General features: G+C 38.0%; 1 protein-coding gene across 1 annotated transcript in view; it reads left to right on the top strand.

The window, feature by feature from the left end:
- Positions 1–17,853, top strand: part of LOC115267366 (elongation of very long chain fatty acids protein 7) — a 163,988-nt gene extending 146,135 nt beyond the window's left edge. Inside the window, exons 3-8 of the mRNA XM_029874350.2 lie at positions 4,872–4,979; positions 5,198–5,278; positions 5,366–5,528; positions 15,509–15,645; positions 15,736–15,891; positions 15,980–17,853. Coding sequence (XP_029730210.2) covers positions 4,872–4,979; positions 5,198–5,278; positions 5,366–5,528; positions 15,509–15,645; positions 15,736–15,891; positions 15,980–16,192 — 858 coding nt within the window. The 3' untranslated portion in view covers positions 16,193–17,853. The remainder of the gene's footprint in view (positions 1–4,871; positions 4,980–5,197; positions 5,279–5,365; positions 5,529–15,508; positions 15,646–15,735; positions 15,892–15,979) is intronic.
- Positions 17,854–21,558: the final 3,705 nt, after the last annotated feature.

Here is a 21,558-nt window from a genome sequence, read left to right as displayed (position 1 = left end):
TGATAAATAAATTCATCGGACGAGATTCACAAAATCCACCGCGGTGCGATAATTTATTGTTTGTTTACAATTTGGCGTACATGTTTTATGACGTTCTTGGCGGAGTTTGCATAAACCTATATCAAGAACGTTATAAACCTGAGTACTCTTGAGTAATACTTCTTACCCTTGCATAAGATGAAATAAATTTAAGACGTTCTGGATGGAGGCCAACCAGGCTGCATTGAGAACGTTATAAATCCTAGTATTCTTGAGTTATGCTTTTAGCTCTGGCATGAGTTGAAGGAACTTTAAGACGATCTTATGGTGATGTTGATTAAAACCATCGATGATGGACCGACCACCGGCCTAGATTTCAATGGAAGCCATGTTGAGAAAACTCATGAGAAATGTTCGCATGACCAGCAATAATATTTTTGAATATTTTATTAGTGCGTTATAATGGAAGCGCGTTGCAATTTTTGGAAGTATCTTGCAACATATATACGATGAATTTTGCTTGGCATTTGGCATTCTTGTTACACCACGGAAATATTTCCAATTTGTGTAATAAATTAATCCCGATTACAATAATGTGTCATTTTCATTGTGTTTTTAATTTCAATTTAATTCACCAAACTTTTCTGTCGACATAAAAGCTGCATCAGCAACAACACTGACAAATTTATTATCGTTTTATCGTGCACTTGAAGAATTCTACAAGGAGAGAGAAATTCGCCTTGAGGACAACTTGGGAAGTACAACAAGTTTTAAGAGAAATTTGAAAACAACTCTCCAAGAGCATCTTAGGTGGGCCTCTTTGGTCTTATGGTGGGTTTATGGTTGAGTTGATGCCGTTTTGCAGAGCAATTTGGTTTATGCATGGTTTTAAAGAACAGGTGTTGAAGAATACTTCAAAAGCATTATAAAATTAATTTTGTTACTTGGGTAAGTATCACTGGATAAATTTAACAAATATGTATATCTCAAAAATTAAAAAAAGTATCAAATCTGTCGAAATTTAAAAGAAGTTTTCCAAAGAAGATCGATCGAAAATCGGTCCCGAGAACAGGTTAATGGATTTTCATAATTTTGTCACTTTAGCGTTCTTGCACAGCTCTAACATGTTCGAGTGAAATAATAATTAGAAAAGGTATCTGTTAAATCAAGAAAAACTAAAAATCTAATATAGCATGCTCCGAGGGATTTTTCTAATAAGAATACATGTCGAAGAACGCAGTAGGCAGTACGATAATAGAAATACACTAGAACTCCAATGGCGCTGTTGTCACTTTTCCTATTTAATTAAATTGATACCTCTAATTGTAATTAATCATCGTTTCTAAGTATTCATCTTGTAAAGGATATTTTGTTTTGGTAAACAAAATTTATTTGACACTTCTAGTACCGCTAATGACGCTGTAAGGGCGTGGCAAACTAGATGTTAGTCACACGAACAGCCCCGACATTGGACTTCTGTGGCTAGTTATTCTACTAGTACGATGTTCTTCTTCTTGAAGACGGAATTATAGGGCAGCGTTGTCATGCTGAATACCCACGCCTTTGCAGCTGTGGCTATAGGGGTACATACTTATTTTCAATTAAGGCTTGTTATTTATAACAGCTTTCTCCAGATTCCCTCCCGGGATTCCTCTAGGTTATAGGAAATCCTTCAGATACCTTCTGAGATTCTCTCAGGATTTCTTTATGGGATTCCTCCAAGAGTTTTGTTTTGAGGTTTCCTCTAGAACTCCTTCCAGGATTCATGCAGAGATTCTTTCCGAAATTCCTTGTATGGCATCTCCAGGAGGTTCGGGATTCCTTCTAGGATTCCTCCAGGAATTCCTTCCAGGATTTCTCCAGAAGTTCCTTCTGAGATTGTTCTAGAAAAAGCTCCTTCTGAAATTCTTCCAGGGACAGAATTCCTTCGGAGGTTTTCTCTGGGTTTCTTTAAGAAGTTTCTCAGAAATAGTTTCCTGAGGCATCCCATAAAAAACTCCTGGAGGAATCCCAGGAAGAATACCAGATGGAACCTCTTTAAGATTCTCAAAAGAAACTCCTGGAAGAGTCCCAGAGGGAACTTTTATATGAATCTTAAATAAAACGCTCGAAACATCTCATAAAGTGCTCCCAGAGGAATCCTAAAAAAAGAAAAAGGATTTTTTTAGGATAGCCTACCCGAGAAAGTAAAGACCCTACCCGAGAGTCAAGTAAACTTTTCTCGTGAACATCAAAGTCACGAAATGTCAAAGATTTGAAAAAAAAATGCGCGGAGTTCTGAGATGCTGAGATCGTGTTCTATGAGCAATGCAAAAATTTTCAACTGAAATCTTCTTCTGTCAATGGACATTTGTATAACGTGTGGTAGAGCAGTCACAAAGATGCTATATGCCCAAGCAAGCCTAGGAAATTTCCATTGTAAAAAGTTCATGGGTAGACCTTAAATCAAACTTGAGCACTTTCAAACCTATAAGGTAATTCTGAAAGAAATCTCTCTTTTAAGCGCTGTTTGCAGTTCAGAAGGAATTTTTCGGCCTATCTTGATGCATGGGAAATTCCTTGCCTGAATCGCCCAAGAAACCGTTTTTCTTCGATCACAGTACGCAGTTGCGAAGAAATGACAGTTCAAATGGCAGTCACCGTGGAAAGTTTCTGCCAGGAATCGGTAAAGAAGTTTCTTGAGCGATTCCTTTCAAACACCAAACTAGGCTTTAACTGGGAAAAGATAAAATGGAACGCTTTTGAAGAAATAACATGGACAGCACTGAAAAATATAATAATTTCAGTAGAACATCCAAAGTGGGTAATCTCAGAAAAAAAGTCCCACTGATTTTTTTTTTCAAGATTCTCAGATGTATTTCCTGAACTACATTCTTGATACAACTGAATTGATCGACTGTATGTTTTCGGCTGCGCAATCTTCATTTACCTAACAACGTTCTATATTTTCCCAACGTTTCGACACTTCATGTGTGTCTTCCTCAGGGGGTAAATACTTGTGACGTTATTTGTCTTATGTTTGGTCCAACTGGGGTTTGGGTGCTAAATAGTAGTGGACCCCCTAAGCCACCAAAATTTACTTCAGCGGCATTTTAGCAATATTACGATATTACCTCAATGGATTATCCCAAAGTGAATTTTTATAACAAGTTTCATGTCCCCTCTTGATGTTAACACCGCCAATCATATAACTTTAATACATTATTCCAGTGAAACATACGTTTGAAAGTATGCATCGATATTGCCTATAATGGACCACATCGGGGATTATTTACAAATATCTTGATGCTTATAGTGGACCCATCCTGAGTGTGCCTATAGTGGACCATTTTGAGTATTTACATTCATTAAATAGTTAATATGACCGATTTTTGTGGCCGAAACCAAGCAAAATTTCACAAAAAAATGGTTTCTGCAAAAACTAAAAACATTTTCCACCTGGAAAAAAAATCAGAAGATTCCTTGTTCCATACTCTACATGTGCACGAAAACCGAATTTGAAAATATTTATTTGTTATTTTATAAAAAATCAAAAACCAAAAAAATTAAGGAAGTGCTTCCAGTTTCGCCTTAATGCTGCAGAATCATGATTCTTCACACATAAATCATTTGACGAATTTCTCATAAAACCTCTATTGAAGTACATGAGTATTGTATGAACCCTTCCGGAAAAATAAAATTAAAAAAAAAACATTTCTCGTTTTGAAATGTATCAAATGAATTCTAAAGAAACCTTTGATATCATTGGGGAATTATGGAAGAATAATTGAACTTTCAATGGAAGGGCTCATGCAGCCGAAATGGTAAATGCGCGGGTATTCAGCAAGAGACTAAAGACTGCCCCAGAAAGTATGGACGCAACTAGTCTTCAGTTGTCTGAGCCTGATCGATGGTTCTTGTTTCGAGCTTCGTTTTGGCTGTTTCTGCTTACTATAGGATCGAAAATTCAAACGTTCTTTGCCACGATGAAAATTGGAATTCAAAATGGTAACTTTTTTGGTCATACCCCGCTCTGTGTTAGTTAGAAGGATTTTTCTTGTGCTCAAACACCTTCATTATTTGTTTATCCAAACGAGGGATAGCAGGATCTTAATTTTTTACCCAATTTTTGTCTCTGCTTAAACGTGTCATCCCCACCGTGATTGCTGATTGCTGCTTGCACGATTTTTTCATTTACTCTCACCATATTTTGTTCATTTCCTAAGCGACGTTTTAAACTCTATACATCGTTTGTGCACATTTGTTCAATTATGTTCCGCTGAAAGTTCATGTATTTTGAAACACACTGTTGTAATCGCAAAAATCGCTATACAAATGCTAAGAAAATACGTTGACCAACAGGATGTAGCTTTCAAAAAGAACTAGTCATCAATAGTTTTGAAATGCCAGTATTTTCAAATTGCGTCCATACTTTCTGGACCGGTCTTTATGATGAGAATAACGAACTTTGAACGTAATATGAAAATTTGACAGATTTTGAGAAAACTTGAAAAAGAATCTGCAACAGAATAAAGCAGTGCAAAAATACTTTCAACTCTTTTTAGTAATATACTGTAAAAACACTGAAAAAAATATAAAGAAATTTTTGCAGCTCCTGAACATCTGACAGACATTCCTTAGGAAAAGGAATTTCGGGTCAACCAAAAGCAGTTTTCATGCATCACCGATTATTCAACGCCAACAATTTATCATCTCTGAACCTGTCTCACTGAATTCGATGACCTTCACCACACCCATCATCGCGCAACCTTATTTCGCGTGACGAGTAACTTACCCCCCAACTTAATCATCATATCACGCGAGCTGGTGTCACTTCACCACCGTTTCTCTCTCACCTTTCTTTTACTCAACCTTTTCACCTTTTTCCTTCTCCTCCTCTTCCGAAAAAACAGGTCCTCGGTCCCCGGTTGATGGAAAACAGAAAACCATTCGAGCTACGCAAAGTACTGATCGTCTACAATGCAATTCAGGTCGCCTTCAGCATATGGCTCTTCTATGAGGTAGGTTATGGTCCGGTTCGCAGTTCAACGCAGTTACTAGTATAAGCAGGCAGGGTAATGGCGCCCTTGACTCGCTGCGAATGCATCTTAACAGCATCCAACCGGTTTCACCGGATCTTCGCGATGCAGTGGTTCCGAAAAGTGATACCTACGAGTGATCTCCATTTTCTTTCTTTCTTTCTTTCTTTCTAATCTAAACACGTTTTGCGCGAATGTAGGCTTGCGTAGCGGGATGGACGGCAGGATACAGTCTACGGTGTCAACCGGTTGACTATTCCCGATCAGAAATGGGACTGAGGGTGAGTTGAACTCAATTACTGGATTTCCCAAATATCAACCAACTAGATCTAACAGTCATCCTTGATTCTTTAAAATCCCTTTTCCAGATGGCCCGAGGCTGCTGGTGGTACTACTTCTCCAAGTTTACCGAGTTCTTCGATACGTTCTTCTTTGTGATGCGAAAGCGGTACGATCAGGTCTCGACGCTGCACGTCATCCACCACGGTATCATGCCGGTTTCCGTCTGGTGGGGAGTTAAATTCACCCCAGGTAAGTAAAGTACGCTTGCTTGGCATCCTCCGTCGATTGCAAGTTTTGCGTGCAAGTGGGCAAGTGGGTTTGGGGATCGCTGATGACCTACGCTGCGCTGGCACCGATGATGATCATTATTGGTATAAGCGATGAAGAGTGGAACTTGCTAAATCAGTGCGCATTGAATTTTGTCTGAACTGGTCAAGCTGAGGCAAGAATATTAGGGGTATTCATTAAACACATTATTTAAATGACTGCGTAAGCCATGATTATCTGATCATTGAAATGTTTCATGAAATTTCGAACGAAATAATCCAAGATTGCCTTGGTGATTCCGACGTTTAAAGAGTTTAATCAGTTTACGCTGTTTAGTGAATCCCCTAATTATTTTTATTAGTCATTTTTATGACATCATCAAAATAATCACTTGTGATTTAAATTATAATACATAGCTGAAACGTTTGTGATAAGCAGCAATAACTAATTAGGGGGATTCACTAAACAGCGTAAACTGATTAAACTGATTAAATGTCGTAATCACCAAGGCACACTTTGATTATTTTATTCGCAAAATCATGAAATATTTCAAATAAGCAGAAAATCATGGCTTACGCAGCAATTTAATCTGTTTAGTGAGTACCCCTGTTATCAAATTTGTTACGTTCGATTATAAGAATGGAGCAATCTCTGGATGAGAAATTAATCGAAAATCCATGATGAGTTGCTGTTGTTTTTTTCCTTCATCTAGGTCTAATAAAAATTCCTGTGAATATTTGAGAAAATCTTTGGTGCATATCCGGTAAGAATGTTCAGTCGATTATTACAATTTTTCGATTATTTCTCTCAAGCAGAGATGCCAGAAAATTTTATCAAAAATCTATATCAATACAGATTTTTCTGTATCGCCGTATAGCATACACAGAGAGTCCTAGATTTCAACAGAAAACTACAAAAAATGTACTATTTTTTACGGTTTTCAGTTTTTGCTGGTTTTATTTTTCTAAAACATGAGTGAAAATGCACAAATGTTTATAAACTCTTTAAAGTTTAAGCAGCAATTTATGAAGTTTTCGTGAAATTTATTGAAAATTACTGTATGTAATCTGTATTTTTCTGTACTCTGTATCTTGTCTGTATAAAAAGTCAAAAATCTGTATTAATACAGAAAAATCTGGCATCTCTGCTCTCAAGATCCATTAGGATTTATCAGCAAATTTGATCTACAATTTCGTTAAGGGATATTATGGACTTTGACAGGCGTTCGTCTTATTTGCTAAATTCTTAATCAAGGAAAATCATCTCAAGATCTCAACAACATTTTTCTAAAAAAATCGAACCTAAGTGCCAAACATAATTTACCTAACATTCTTGCTAGAGCTCCTTTAAAAAGATGTTCAACTATTCTGGAATTCAAATTTAATAGGCTGTAAGTTTCCTTTAGAAATTCTTACAAATTCCAATAAAAATTCCTGAGTTTTGCCTATGAATTCTATAAAATTATTCAACATACTTTCGAAAATTTCCGGCATCTTTCAGAAATCTTTTAGAAAAATATCATAGAGGATTCTTTTTGAAATTTTGACGAGATTATTTCGTCAAAAAACTTGCAAAACTCATTTCAGGTGTTTCATCCAAAATTTAACGCAGGTTCGTCAGAAGATTCATCTAGAAAGCCTCATAAGCTCATTCTAGGCGAACTGCTGCTTGATGTCGGTACAGGAACAAAAATAATCTACTAAGATTCATACCGGAGGTTTTTCCAAAAATTTTACTGAACAAATTTTTAGAAATTCCTTCAAATGTTGCTCGAGAAATTCTTGAAATTTTCAGAACTTTCCCATATACCTATTTCTAAAATTTCAGAAAATTTCTTATGGATTTTTCCAAAACTTCACTTCCCATCTGTAATTCTTAAGATAAAATATTCAGAAATGTCTGTATAATTTGACAAGGTAATACACAGAAGACTTCTTCGACAACTTGTCCAAAAATTTGAATGAAGTGTTCCTCCAAAGATTTCTCCAGGTATTTCACAAGAAATTTGAAGTTACTGAAAGTGCTGCAGAAATTCCCTGAAGAAACATATTGACATTGCTCATAGAATACTAATTGAGAAGCAGGCTTTGTTTCAGTAAGGCAGTTCCTCTCTCTCTTCTTGGCGTAACGTCCTCATTGGGACAATGCCTGCTTCTCAGCTTAGTGTTCTATGAGCACTTCCACAGTTATTAACTGAGAGCTTCCTCTGCCAATGACCATTTTTGCATGTGTATATCGTGTGGCAGGCACGAAGATACTCCCAAGGAAGTCAAGGAAATTTCCTTTACGAAAAGATCCTGGACCAACCGGGAATCGAACCCGTCACCCTCAGCATGGTCATGCTGAATACCCGTGCGTTTACCGCCTCGGCTATATAGGCCCCTAGCCTCAGTAAGGCAGTTGCGCCAAGTGAAAAAAAGGAGTAGGAGAGAAAGCCCTCACGCTAAGAAAAAGTTACTCAGTATGAGTAAGATCCACACAAATCTGAGCAAAAATAAGACAATACAAAAAAAATTAATTGCATTTCCACCGCTAGCGCTCGACTAAGTGCCAACATCCAATCTACTTAGACCGTAAAATATTCTTGACATTATCAAGAAAAGTATACAGACTTATAAAATTTTCGCACTAAGGCAAGCGCTAGGGAAATAGGCAATTTACTCATTTTTTTTAGTTGTTCCACTTTAGCTCGAAAATGAGTAAATTCTGTTACCGTGCTTCAGAAATTACACTGAGGATTTACCCAAGAATTTCTAAAAATTGTCCTTCTGTCATTTCTCCAAGTATTCGTCCAGGAAATCTTTCAAAGATTCTTCAAATATTGTTTTTAGAAATTCCACCCAGGGTTCTTACAAAGTATACTCCTGAAAGCTCACCCACCGAATATTTATCAGAAGACTACTCTAAGTCTCTGAGGATTCTCCAAGAATTGCTTCACAATTTTATTTGAAAATTTCTCCCAAAATTCCTCTAGAGTTTCTCTAAAAACTTCTCCGTACAATCCTCCAGACGTGTCTTTGTCCTATTGCAAGGATTCCTCTATCATATTTTCCTTCGGGATTAAATTAGAGGATTCCACCAGATGTTCTGCAAGAACTTCTTAAAAAGTTTCCGTGGGAATTTCTTCAAAGATGCATCCAAAAATTGCACTAAGGATTACTTTATGGATCACTTCTCAAATTGCTCCTCCAGAAATTCTTTTAGGATTTCTCCAGAAATTTGTCCAAGGACAAAATTCTCTCCGATGAAGCGTTCAGGGATTCTTCTAAAAATCCTTTGTATAACAATTGAAAGTTTTTAGAAATATCATTAAAAGCCCTTCAAAAGATTCCAAAGAGAATTTTCCACGAGGATTTCTTCAAAATTTAGTAAAAATTCTCCCAGGGTTTCATCCAAAATATCTGGCATAGATGTCTCTTTCTCTATTTTTTTTCAAAAATGGACTCTTTTAGAAATTTATCCGGGGAGTTCTCAATAACAGAAAATCTCGTCCAGTAACAATCCCTTGTTTTTCCCAGAAAATTTCTCCAAGAAATCATCTAGAAGTTCCTTTGTAGATTCTCCAGATATTTTCCCCGTCGAATTCTACCCAAAACTCTCCTTACAGAATATTATTCGTTTATTCTGATACCTTCTAGATTAACTTATGAATAAAAAAAAGATGTCAAGCTTGAATCTCACCGCCATCTATTACCTTCTCGATAAATTCTTGAATAAAAACGTTTACAAATCAAAGGTCTTATTTATTCGCAAAGCAAATCTTCAATGTCATTTTTTTCACTCAGCTGCACTCCGCCGTATGTACACATAATCAATAGTAGCAGATTCTTTTGTATTTTTCAAAGAACTTTTACAGAAATTTTCTTGTTTTGCGCAAAGATTTTTACAGGTTCCGCAATAGATGTCTTATAAGCTTCTTCTTTTTCAAACTTTTCTGAAAATTCGTCCAATCTTGGAATCTTTTTGATTACTCCTTAGAAAACCTAGGAGTCATTTCACTGCAAAAACGAAAGAAATCTAAACCTAAATCAGCTGAACCATGGAGAAAGTAATTAACAGAAGATTTCCGATAAAAAAAAATAAAAGGAAAATTATTTAAAAAATCTCTGAGGAATTTTCAAGATATTATGTGAACTAGAATTTTATAGAAATGCTGAATTAAAATCCTGTAGGATTTTCTAGTAAAGAAGCTCTTGGGATATTCTTCAAAAGCTTTTTGAAGTTGAAGTTTTGAAGTTGTTGAAAAATTCTAAAAAATATTATTAAAAAACTTTCTGAGAGATTTGTGAAGACAGTATGCAACTTTTAAGAAACTTATCTTTTTCTTCTACGCATTGCTCTTTATTGTAGTTTTTTAGAACTACTACTTCAACGAAATGTAAGCGATATAATGCAGAATATCTATATTAACTTTATTGGCCAGCTTTTGCACTTTAAACTAGCAAATTATCAAATAAAAACTGCAATTCATGTTAACTTTCTTAAGTTTTTGAAGAATTCGTACAGCAAATTCTTCCATGGATTCTTTCAAAAATTACTCCAGTCGTTCTTTCACAAAATCTTCCAGGTATTCATTATAAAGATATGTCGGCAACTCCCACAAAAGTTCCGTTTATTTTTTTTCAGAAATCCTTCTCGGAATTTCATAATGAAATCCTCCATTCATTTCTGTAGAAATTCCTCCAAAGTTTCAAAAAGAAAATATCCAGGGATTCTTAAAATCACCAGAGAAATTCCTTTTAAAATCTTCGAGAGACTCGTTTAGAAACAGCTCCAGTGATTCCTTCAGGTATTTGTCTACATTTTCATCTAAAACTTTCTTTAAGAACTCCTTCAGGATGTTTTACACCATGTGCACCATGGGTTCCTTTTAGAAAATCCACTAGGGTTTTCTTTGACAATCCTTCCTGAGGAAGTCTGTGAAAATCTTCCACAGGTTGTTACAAAACTTCCTCCATCCCTTGCGTGCATTGCTTCAGAAATGTCTTAATTGATTTTTTTTAATTTCTCCAGAATCTTCTTCTTCTTCTCTGTGGCTCTACGTCCTCACTGGGACTTGGCCTGCTTCGCTTCAACTTAGTGTTCTTTGAGCACTTCCACAGTTATTAATTGAAGGGCTTTCTTTGCCTGCCATTGCATGAATTTGTATATTGTGAGGCAAGGACAATGATACACTATGCCCAGGGGGTCGAGAAAATTTTCCCGACCGGAACGGGAATCGAACCCGCCGTCTCCGGATTGGCGTTCCATAGCCTTAACCACTAGGCTAACTGGAGACCCCAAAAAATGTATTACGGTGTTACTTAAAAACAGGATGCAGTTGCTTAAAACTCTACCTCGCTCTTTATTGTAGCTCCTTAGTGCTAATATCACAGTTGAATATTAGCAAGCTTCTGCGCTTACACTTAAAAAACTAAAGAAAAAGTAAATTTTAAAATAAAAATTGAAATTCATGCAAACTTCCATGCAAGTTTTTATTAGTTCTTGAAGCAAATTCTTGCACGCATTCTTTCAAAAATTCCTCCAGCGATTCTTTCAAAAAAAATTTCAGGTAGGGGGATTAGGGGCATAATGGGCACCCGGGGCGAAATGGACACCCCTGTTTTTGTCGAAACCGTTGACTTCCATGTAAAACTTTTAATGCACAAGTGTAAAGGAACAAGTCATTGTTCTATTTTTCAAAAGTATCATTTATATTCCTTCAAAATAACCAAAATATCATTGCAATTGAAGTATGTTTTTCATATGGCGGATTTCTTATAATTTCGAAGCAGCAGCAAATAAGGTACTACGCGTGTTTGAGTGTGTCCACCATAAAACAAATAAAATGTTAGCATATCTACATGTACACGCAGATTTAGTAATGGTTGAAGTATTATATTTTTTTATCAGAACTTACTCAAAACAGCAATTTTAATTTTGTAGTCGATTCGGGGCGAAATGAACACTGGCAATTATGAATAAATGTATGCGCGTTGCATATTGTTAGGCGTTTTAGAGAGTGTGGAAAAAATCAATCCGATTATTTTAGCCTAAAATTTATTTAATTTACTTTGATGTTATGTAAATTCGTCTAAGATGGAGTATTATATCTGTGGTATTGATCTCCGTAGGCAAATTACTTAACTGGTCGATATTATCAAAGATACAACATAAAATATGCAGGGGTGTCCATTATGCCCCGATGGGTGTCCATTCCGCCCCGTACCTTTCCTGCCAGCTCCAAAAAACACACGGTTTACAATTCATTATTTTTTCACAATAATGACATTCTACCTGCTGTAAATGATTCAAATACGTAGGAAACAAGTTAAAGTTGTAAGCCAACTGATAATATGTTAAGTTTTTATCTGTTATACAGGCCTAACATACTCATTTGCTTAGGGTGTCCATTATGCCCCTAATCCCCCTACTCTTAAAAAAATATAACAGGAGCTGCCACAGAAAATCTTTTCAGATTGTTTTTTTTTTTTTCATTCTTTCAGGGATTCCTGTATGAACTCCTTCAAAATTTCAAAAAAAAAATCCAGGGATTTTGAAAATTCTTCAGAGAATTCATAAGAATTCCCTCCGAAATCTTCCGGAGATTCGTTTAGAAACTGCTCCAGTGTTTTTTAGATAGAATTCCTCTAGATTTTCGTCTATAAAATTCATCAAGAACCCATTTAGAAAGTCTTGGTTTCTTGTAGAAATTCCACCAGGGATTCTTTCGGAAAACTTCCACGGATTCTTCAGCAAATATCCCCATGCTTCAAAAATTTCAAAATGAATTCCTTCAAAATGTCTATTGTCCTTCTGAAGTTCCTCTTGAGATTTTTTCAGACATTTCTCCAAGGATTCTTCTAAACAACCTTCCATGGACTATCTCACTATTCCTTCATGAATGTTTTCAGAAACCCCTCCTATGATTCTTTTTCAAAATCTTCCATGGAATTTAGGATTGTTTCAAAGATTCATAACTTCAGGAGCTTCTAAGGATTCATTGCCAATTTCCTCCGAAGTCTTCCTTCATTCTTCCATGGACTCTTAAAAAACTTCTCTATTGCTTCAAAAATTTCTCCAAATATTCCTTTAATCATGTACAACCTTCCAAAAATGTCGAGAACAATTGTTTTGAAATATATTGCATGGATTGTTAGATCAATGCTTCCATGGATATCTTTGGGAATTCCGCCACAGATTTTTTAAGAAATTCGTCCAGAGATTCCTTCAAAAGTTACTCTAGATATTTATTCAGAAATTTCCCTATGGAATGCTTTGAATGATTCCTTCACAAATTCTTCCGTTTTTATTTTGTAAATTCTTCCAAAAATTTCTCCGCATTTTCTTTTTTTTAACCAGAAGTTCCCTCGGAAATATCTTCACAGTTTATTTCAAAAAATCTTTCAAGGTTTCATTCGGAAATTTCTTTAAAAAAAATGCATAAAAAATTCCTATTAGGTTCTTCCAGAATGTTAAACAAAGAAATATTCAAGAAATACTTGTATGGATTGCATCATCAGGAATTCCACCATGAAGTTGTTGCAAAAGTTTCTTCAAAAATTTTTTCAAAGAAGCTGGGAGGAAGTTTTCAAAGGATTCCTCCCAACATTTCATCAAGTATTCGATCAGAAAATATTTCATGGATTACCTTGTTCCAAGGCATTTTTCAGATTTTTTTTTCAGAAATTCCTCCAGGAAACCAGGGAAGATCTTTCTGAAATTCATTCCAAAATTTTCTCCGGGGATGCCTTCTGAAATGCATCTGGGGGTATCTACAAAAAATTTTCGATGTCAGATTTTCTCAGTAGCTCAGCTAATGGATGCATGGACAATCATCAAGCGATTCCTCCAGAAATACCTGCAGAGATTGTTTTGGAAAAGCTTTAACGGATTCCTTCAGAAATTGCATTGTGCACTGGTATTATGATTCCTAATCTAATTCGAAGGTTTTTTAGCGAAACTTTGGGTAACTGTGTTGTTTAAGTTGCAAGAAAGTGAGACCAACAAGTGAGCAACACCCCTGTTATCCAAAGTTTTTCTTAAACAACATCAAATTAGGTAAGGAATTATATACCCACGCTTTTTGTACCATTTCATTGCAGGAACGGAGAATTCATCTTCGCACCATACAAAAATCCAGCTCAATATTGCAAATCTAGTACTTCGCCGATCGTATCCTATTCTTTTAGTGATTGCTGTAAAAAACCTCTAGGGATTCCATAAGAAATTCCTCCAGATTATCCTCTAGAAATTTCTCCAAGAGATTTTTTTTTCAAAAAATTTCCATAGGATTCTTCAAAAATGTTTTCAGGGATTCTTGCTTAGGACTTGCTGCACTTTCTTAGAAATTTACAAGAGGATTCTAAAAAATATCCTCTCAACTTCTTCCAGGAAACACTAATGTTGTTGTTTTTCGGATAACCAACTGAAATGATATGTCAGACATACGTAATGCCTAAAATTCGTAGGCGCAAAATGTGTTGAAAAATGGACAAATTAAAATGGAAAAATTGCAAAAAAAAATCACGTGGGATTTGAACCCACTTCTCCATAAGTTCACATGACGAGGCACGTTAACCAACTCCGCCACAGAACAGGTATCGTTTCTGTGAAGTAGAAAGCTAACCTCCCAGTTCAGAAAACATCATCCATGGGTTTCTTAACTTTTTTTTCTAGAATTCCTTAAGAAACTCCTCTCGAGATTCTCGAGAATATTCCCCCAGGGATTTCTTTAGAAACCTTCCGTACATTATTAATACCTTTTTTCATTTATTTCTATAGAACTTCCTCCATATATTTTGTTTAGTAAATCTTCTGCAGGTCCCTTCAGAAATTACTCCAGGAAATCGTCTATTCATCCAGTCTTCTTGCAGGATTTTCTCCAAGCATGCCTCTTGGAATTGCATCACGGATTCATTCAGGATTTATAAGAAAATTCTTTTAAACATTTTCTAGGAAATAAAAAGAAAATCGTCTTAAGTAATGTTTCTTTGAATTCCACTAAGAATTTGCATCCTTTGAAAGATACGTATTTCGACCTCAACTGTAAGGTCGTCTTCAGTGTCTTGTGCATGACTCGACTCAAGTACACAAGACACTGAAGACACCTTACAGTTGATGTCGAAATACGTATCTTTCAAAGGATGCAAATTCTTAGTCGAATTCAAAGAAACAGTACTTAACACGATTTTCTTTTTATTTACAGATATTCCCCTAACAAGCACAGGTATATCATTACCATTTTCTAGGAACTTCTCAAAAGATTCTCGGAATTCTAGGAATACTTACAAGTTGTTTCCACAGAAAACCGTTCAAGAAATCCATGAAAGGATTTCTCCAGAAATTCTTCAAAAATGTATCTCAAGTTTAAGATATTTCACCATGGACTTGCTGATAAGTTTCTTCCAAGATTTTTTTCCTTTGTATTCTTCGGAAATTTCCCTTGCATACCTTCAGATTCAACAAATCTTTTCTTCTGGACTTAGATTTTTAAATATTATTGTTTTCTAAAACCACACATTTTAATACTATACTGATTTAGAGCGTACCACGCTTGCGAGCTTCAGAAATAGTCACCACAATGCCACTTTGTAGGCGGGAATCGACATGGGTTAGGTTGATGCGCTCGCATTTGACCCTCTCTTCGGATAAACCATAAATTAAACCTTGGCCAAGCGATGCGATGGCTTCACATTAAAAACTGACATTTTAGCAATAGAACAGAGAAGCAGCTGGGAAAATATACGACTTGAGTGCTACTCATCATTGCATTTTTATCCGAGACGGCTGGCTACAATGGTATGGTACCAGAGAGAATAGAGTGGTGCCGGTTGACACTCTAGGATCGAGGTCAGCACTTGACCGAATTGATCCGGACGACGATGATTGCAAGCGCTATTAATCCTTCGATGCATTTACTTCTCTGGCTGACTGACTGACATTTTATCGCGTTCTATTCTCGATTTCTCAACAATCAACAGGTGGCCACAGTTCGTTCTTCGGTTTGCTGAACACGTTCGTACACATCATTATGTACGCTTACTACATGCTGGCCGCCATGGGACCAAAGGTCCAGAAGTACCTCTGGTGGAAGAAGTACCTGACCGTTCTCCAAATGGTAAGTGTTTGCCTGGGAGATGATTGATGCATCATCCTTCGAGGGCTAAGTACTAACACAGATTCCATCTCTGACACTCACTCCCTACAGATCCAGTTCGTCTTGGTGATGCTGCACGCCTTCCAGCTGCTGATCTGGAACCCATGCAACTACCCAATCGCCTTCGCTTACTTCATTGGTGCCCACGCTGTGATGTTCTACTTCCTGTTCTCCAACTTCTACAAGAAGGCGTACACGCAGCGAAAGGTAAGTGGCCTTAGAGTACCAAATGTTTCGACCGGAACTAATCTTCATCTTCTCTCTTTCTCTGTCTCTCTTCCTTACTTTAACACAGCCCAAGAAAGAAAAGGACGAAAAACTGGCCCTGGCCAACGGAAACCTCGAGTCGGAACCAAACAAGAACATCGAAACGTCCCCTTCGTCCCCGATCAGCTCCAGTTTCCCCAATGGCAAGAGCTCCAGCTTCTACCAGGCCGTCGGCAAAACCGTCGAGGACAGCTACTCGGCCACGAGGCATCGGGTCTACGTGGGTTCGGTGAACAACTGAAGTGGGTGCCAGTCCTGCCACTGCCACCGTGCAGCAGATTTTCCTTTCTGTGAAACCAAAAGCTATACACTGACACGTGCGCGCGCGCTCACACGCCCAAGTTTGAATATTCTAAATTTTAATCACTCACACAGTACTAGTAGGAAACCTATTCTGAATTGCTGACTCTGAGTCAACGAACATTATTTTTGTCGTTTGCCGCTAGGTGGCACAAATTCTATTTCTAAAAACGGATCTTTCCACAACAATAGATTTTCATGCTTTATAACTGGAGAGGATTCAAGCAATCGCTAGAGTAAAGTAATAGCGCTGATAAGCTTTAAAACAAAAAGGGTAGCTAAGCGAAATGTCGCCGGAACGCACGGCATTGATTAAAATCTTTGGAAGACCATAAAAAAGCATCGTCCGCCAATCGTTCTTTTCCAACAGATAGCAGCACCAGTAGCGGTGGCAACGACCTCTTGTAGCAAACGTCCGAAGGAAGCGAACGAGACTCACCGTGTTGCACTTGCTCCAAACAATACTTCATCTGAAAGCTACTTTTCTCTCAACACTTTACCACACATTTGTAATTTGCGTTAATTTTTAGAACGAAGCTAAAAAGAACGTAAGCTACTCACTCACGATGAAGAATGACACACGCCGAAGTGCATGAACAATAGAAACTTGAATTGCTTCTATTTTCTTTTATGTAAAAATAGTTTGCAACTATTCCACCTGCCTGGAATGAACTTCTTTCTCTGCCGAATAAGCAATTGTGCTGGATAAAAGCTGAACAAGCGGTTAGAAACCCCAATTCAGTGCTGTTGTTCAGCATCCATTGTCTGTTCGGTGGCCGATAGCTCGAACGGGAGATCTGAGTTTCCTTCGGTTTGTGAATTGAAAAGAGTGTGGTTTGCTACTACTGGATCATGATGATGTCGCCCCTTATTTTTCGAAAATACCCCTGTTATTTTCGAAAAATGAGAGACGACCAAATTCAAGAAAAGGGGAAAAGTGCGACGACAAAAAGAGAGAATCAAAAGACAAGGAACCCCAACGACGTTCGTTTACAATTTACAGTGTACTGTTTTTTTTTTGTCTCGAGTTAGTTCATAAGTTTCACTAGGGTATAGTAATTTAACTAGGATGTAAGTGCAGAAAGCTAAGAGATTTGTAAATAGCTTTTAAATTTTCAATGTCTGTGAAAGTTGTGACACACCGTAAAATAGGAAGAAAAATATCACTCCGTTCAATGCTTTGTGTTTTAGAACTCCCTCTCTCTCTCTGTTTGGAATGGTTTAAATTTCTTATCATTTACAAACTACTTAAGATGACTGTTTTTCTTCAACATGCAGCAGGATGCGAGTTCAAATCTAGATCAGGAAAAAGTAAGTGAATGGAAGATTTCTGTTTCACCTACTTACTATTGTGGCAATGCACAGACACACGTGGACACATACACAACAATCCCGAGGGTTACGCACAGTCACAGGATTTCGAACGAGTGGAATTATGAGAAAAAATTAGCCCATGATTTGAATGAGACACAAGAAGAGAGGATAAACGAGAAGTTTTTGTAGGAAGAAACAAATAAAAAAGCCGAATGAAAGTGGACAGTGATTGCAAAGTGTGTAAACGACTGATGTGCAATACACAATAAAACGAGGATGACATAATTATCTGTTGAGTTGGATGCATTTCTATCACAATCTTCCTTGAATCTTGGGGCACGATACTTTATTGTAATGCATTCTTATGTCATGTCCTAAATCATTGAAAATCTCCGAAATTTTTAATTCTATTTAGATTATTTAAACTCGTCAGCGATACTTAGCAGATATTGTAGATCATGATGTGTATGCGTTTCTCTAATATCTCCTACATTCGATCCATTCAGTTCATAGGATCAGGTAGTCTGGAGTTGGGGACCCCCTTCAACAACCAACGAAGGAATCAGGACTACATCCTCGACCCACTACTCACTTTGACCTACTGATACCACACTCACTATGTCTCTCCAAGACTACCTAAGATCAAATATTTAAGAAGGAATGCACTCAAGAAAATTCATCTGTTTGACACTAACGAAAATTTGATTCAGTCAAACCAGATCCGGAATCCTGATGCCGGACGATCCTGTGGAGCACATCAATGAATTCCAAGAGTCTCTCTACCCTGTGTTCATTGAAAAAAGCTTTCGACCGTCTCAATCACGGAAACATGTAGGAGCCCTCAGGCGCAAGGGTCTCCCTGAGAAAATCATCGGCCTCATTGAAGCACAGTACAGGGCATTTTCTTGCAGAGTACTGCACAATGGTGTTTTGTCCGATCCCATCCGGGTCGTTGCTTGAGTGAGGCAAGGATGTATCCTATCACCGCTAACTGTTCCTCATCGTAATCGATGAGATCCTGGTAGGTGCGATTGACCGTGAACGAAATCGTGGATTGCTGTGGCAACCCATTACCATGGAGCACCTAAATGACTACAAACTGGCTGATGACGTCGCTCTCCTTGCTTATGGGCGCTCTGATATACCGAGCAAGCTCGATGATCTTGCCAATCACTCCTCAGCGGCAGGTTTTACCATCAACGTCAACAAGACTAAGTCGTTGGATGTGAACACGGTCAACCCTTCCAGCTTTACGGTAGCTGGACTATCAGTGGAGAATGTTGAAAGCTTCCAAAATCTTGGTAGCCAAATGACAGCCAATGGCGGCACCGGGTGCACGGATTAAGAAGGCGAGTTTAAGAAATGCATGGAAAAACAACCAAATCAGTCGACGCACCATAATCCGAATTTTTAACTCGAACGTGAAATCTGTGCTGCTAAACGCCAGTGAAACCTGGTGTGTATCAGTTGAGAACACGCAACGGCTGAAGGTCTTCATCAATAGATACCTGCGGTATATAATTCGTGCATGGTGGTCTCACAATTGGATCTCCAACGTGGAGCTCCATCGTCGATGTCATCAAAAGCCGATGGCGACAGAAATTCGGGAGCGAAAGTAGAAATGGGTCGGCCACACTCTATGCAGGGGCGGAAACGAAATCTGCAAGCAAGCTTTAGATTGGAACCCAGCAGGACATCGCAGCAGAGGCATACCCAGAGGCTCATGGCGGCACAGCCTCAACAACGAAATCAAGCAAGTCGACAGAAATTTGACCTGGCCACAGGACAAGGCGATGGCTGGCAATCTCCCAGAATGGAGATCTTTCAAAGGCCCTCACGAAGGACTCCGCAATCGTCCTCAGCCTGTTAAACAGGATTCCGGACAAAATATTGTACGCTGAACTATAGTCATTCCTTTGTAATTCGAACACTTCAGTAGCCTTTTCTTGTATAGAGGGCAAATGAGACCATCCAACCAACTAGCAGGCATCTCTTCCTCTTTCCATTTCTTCAATAAAATACGGTGTCAAAGTAAAAAGAAAATCGTGTTAAGTACTGTTCCTTTGAATTCCACTAAGAATTTGCATCCTTCGACATATACGTATTTCGACCTCAACTGTAAGGTCGTCTTCAGTGTCTTGTACTTGACTCGACTCCAGTACAAGACATTGAAGACGACCTTATAGTTGAGGTCAAAATACGTATCTGTCAAAGGATGCAAATTCTTATTACTTATTACGATTTTCTTTTTACTTACAGATATTTCCCTAGCAAGCCCAGGTTAATCATCATCACGGTGTAAAAGTTAGTACAGCAGCTCACTTTCATGCTTTAGTAGTTTGTAGTAGCCGTGAGTTTGTCCTTCCCAGCAGCATTTTTGTACTTCAGCCCTCTATTCGTAGTCTTGACCGCGTCTAGCGTTGGAGGTTCCACAACCTGTCCGACGTCGTCGATTTGAATTCTGTCCGTCGCCTTCCATTTCCATCGTTCAACAATTCCTCGAAGTGCTCTCTGCACACCTGGCAACCACCACTTTTCATCACGGTCGTCACACATGACGGGAGAAGGCGCTGTTTACCTCCGCATGCCATTGGCAGTTTTGTAAAACCTTCGCATATCATTCTGTTCCATACTCTCCTGCACCTCAGCAATCACATTTTCCTTTTCCTTTCTTTTCGCAGTGGATTGGTTATTCAGCTTACTCCGCCAGGTCCCCGACACCAGCATCCGACTTCAAGCAACATGTTTCTCGTCCGTAACCCTCAGCAACCGTATCTTCGGCTGAAAACCGCTGGATGTAGAAAAACATCTGTCGCTGGTTCGTAGAGTCCAACACGGTATAATACGAGATATAAACATAAAATGTAGGTAATAGAGTAAATCAGCTCGATTCTTTTGCATTTGTGTACCGAATCTGGTTGGCCTATACGTTGTTCGCTAGATTGCGTTGGTAGGTAACTGTAGGCTTGCTAAAGTCTAAAGATTTAAGAGTAAAAACACTTGTCTCCGCCACTTCTCCAGTGTTCGTCCATTCATACAAATTCATTTTTCTAAATTTTGCTTCGCTGTTTGTTATCGTAGAAGTCGTAGTGGCAACAGATTATGGGCCCAGGAATCCCTGGTGGATTTCGAGAAACAAGAAAACCAAGAAGCAGTGAATTTCCAAAAGACGATGTGGAGGTATATGTCCGATGACGGTGTCAATAGTCATTGAGACACCAAGGGACGGTAAGGGGACCAACATTCGTTGAGGAACGATAATCATGAAGGCTATAAGCTGAGATCATGATGATCGAAGCTAAACCGGCTGATCAACGGATGGTAGAAGCTGTTGAAGTGTAGATACATCCTTGAGGTACACCACACAGCTCAGTGGGGCTAGGTATGCAACTGTTGGAAGTTAAATCACAGAGAACAGACGTCCAAGCTCATGTAGTGCAGTTGTGTAAAGCATTACAACGGTTGTTTTGAAGTAACTAGGAATGTGGCCATTACGCGGCGCTGTCAAATTTCGAATCGGGGTACAAATTTGCCGTTGTTTTACCTTTTGGCGCTAGTGTCACCAAGTGTGCACCCTAGTATAGTTCCACCAAGAGAAAGTGTTGGTTTTACTTGGAAAACATTAATTGAATTCTTGTTCAACTTGTTCCTTATTGAAAATAATGAAACTAATTATCAATGAGTTGCTCAAATTTTGTTGCTGGGCTAGTGAAATAATCATAAACATCTTGTTATTTAAGCAAATACAGCTCAGAATCTGAGTAGGAAAATTTAAAGGTGCGCTAGTGACATATTTCTTCAGAAAGCGTCATCATGGTATCGAGGCAAGCTTTTGAGTGGGAAAGTCACTGTCGATGTCGCTACTGAGCTTGTTTTTTCTTTACACAAGATTTTCAAGCAATTTTGTTCGAGCATGTTCGTCTGTTCTCTGTGGTTAAATGAATATGAGAATAAATTGTAAATATGTTTGTTCCTTGATAGAATAAAGAAGAG

This window comes from Aedes albopictus, chromosome 1 (assembly GCF_035046485.1).
Source record: "Aedes albopictus strain Foshan chromosome 1, AalbF5, whole genome shotgun sequence".
NCBI lineage: Eukaryota > Metazoa > Arthropoda > Insecta > Diptera > Culicidae > Aedes > Aedes albopictus.
The sequence above is the reverse complement of the archived record's forward strand: the minus strand, read 5'-3'. Positions and strand labels throughout refer to the sequence as shown.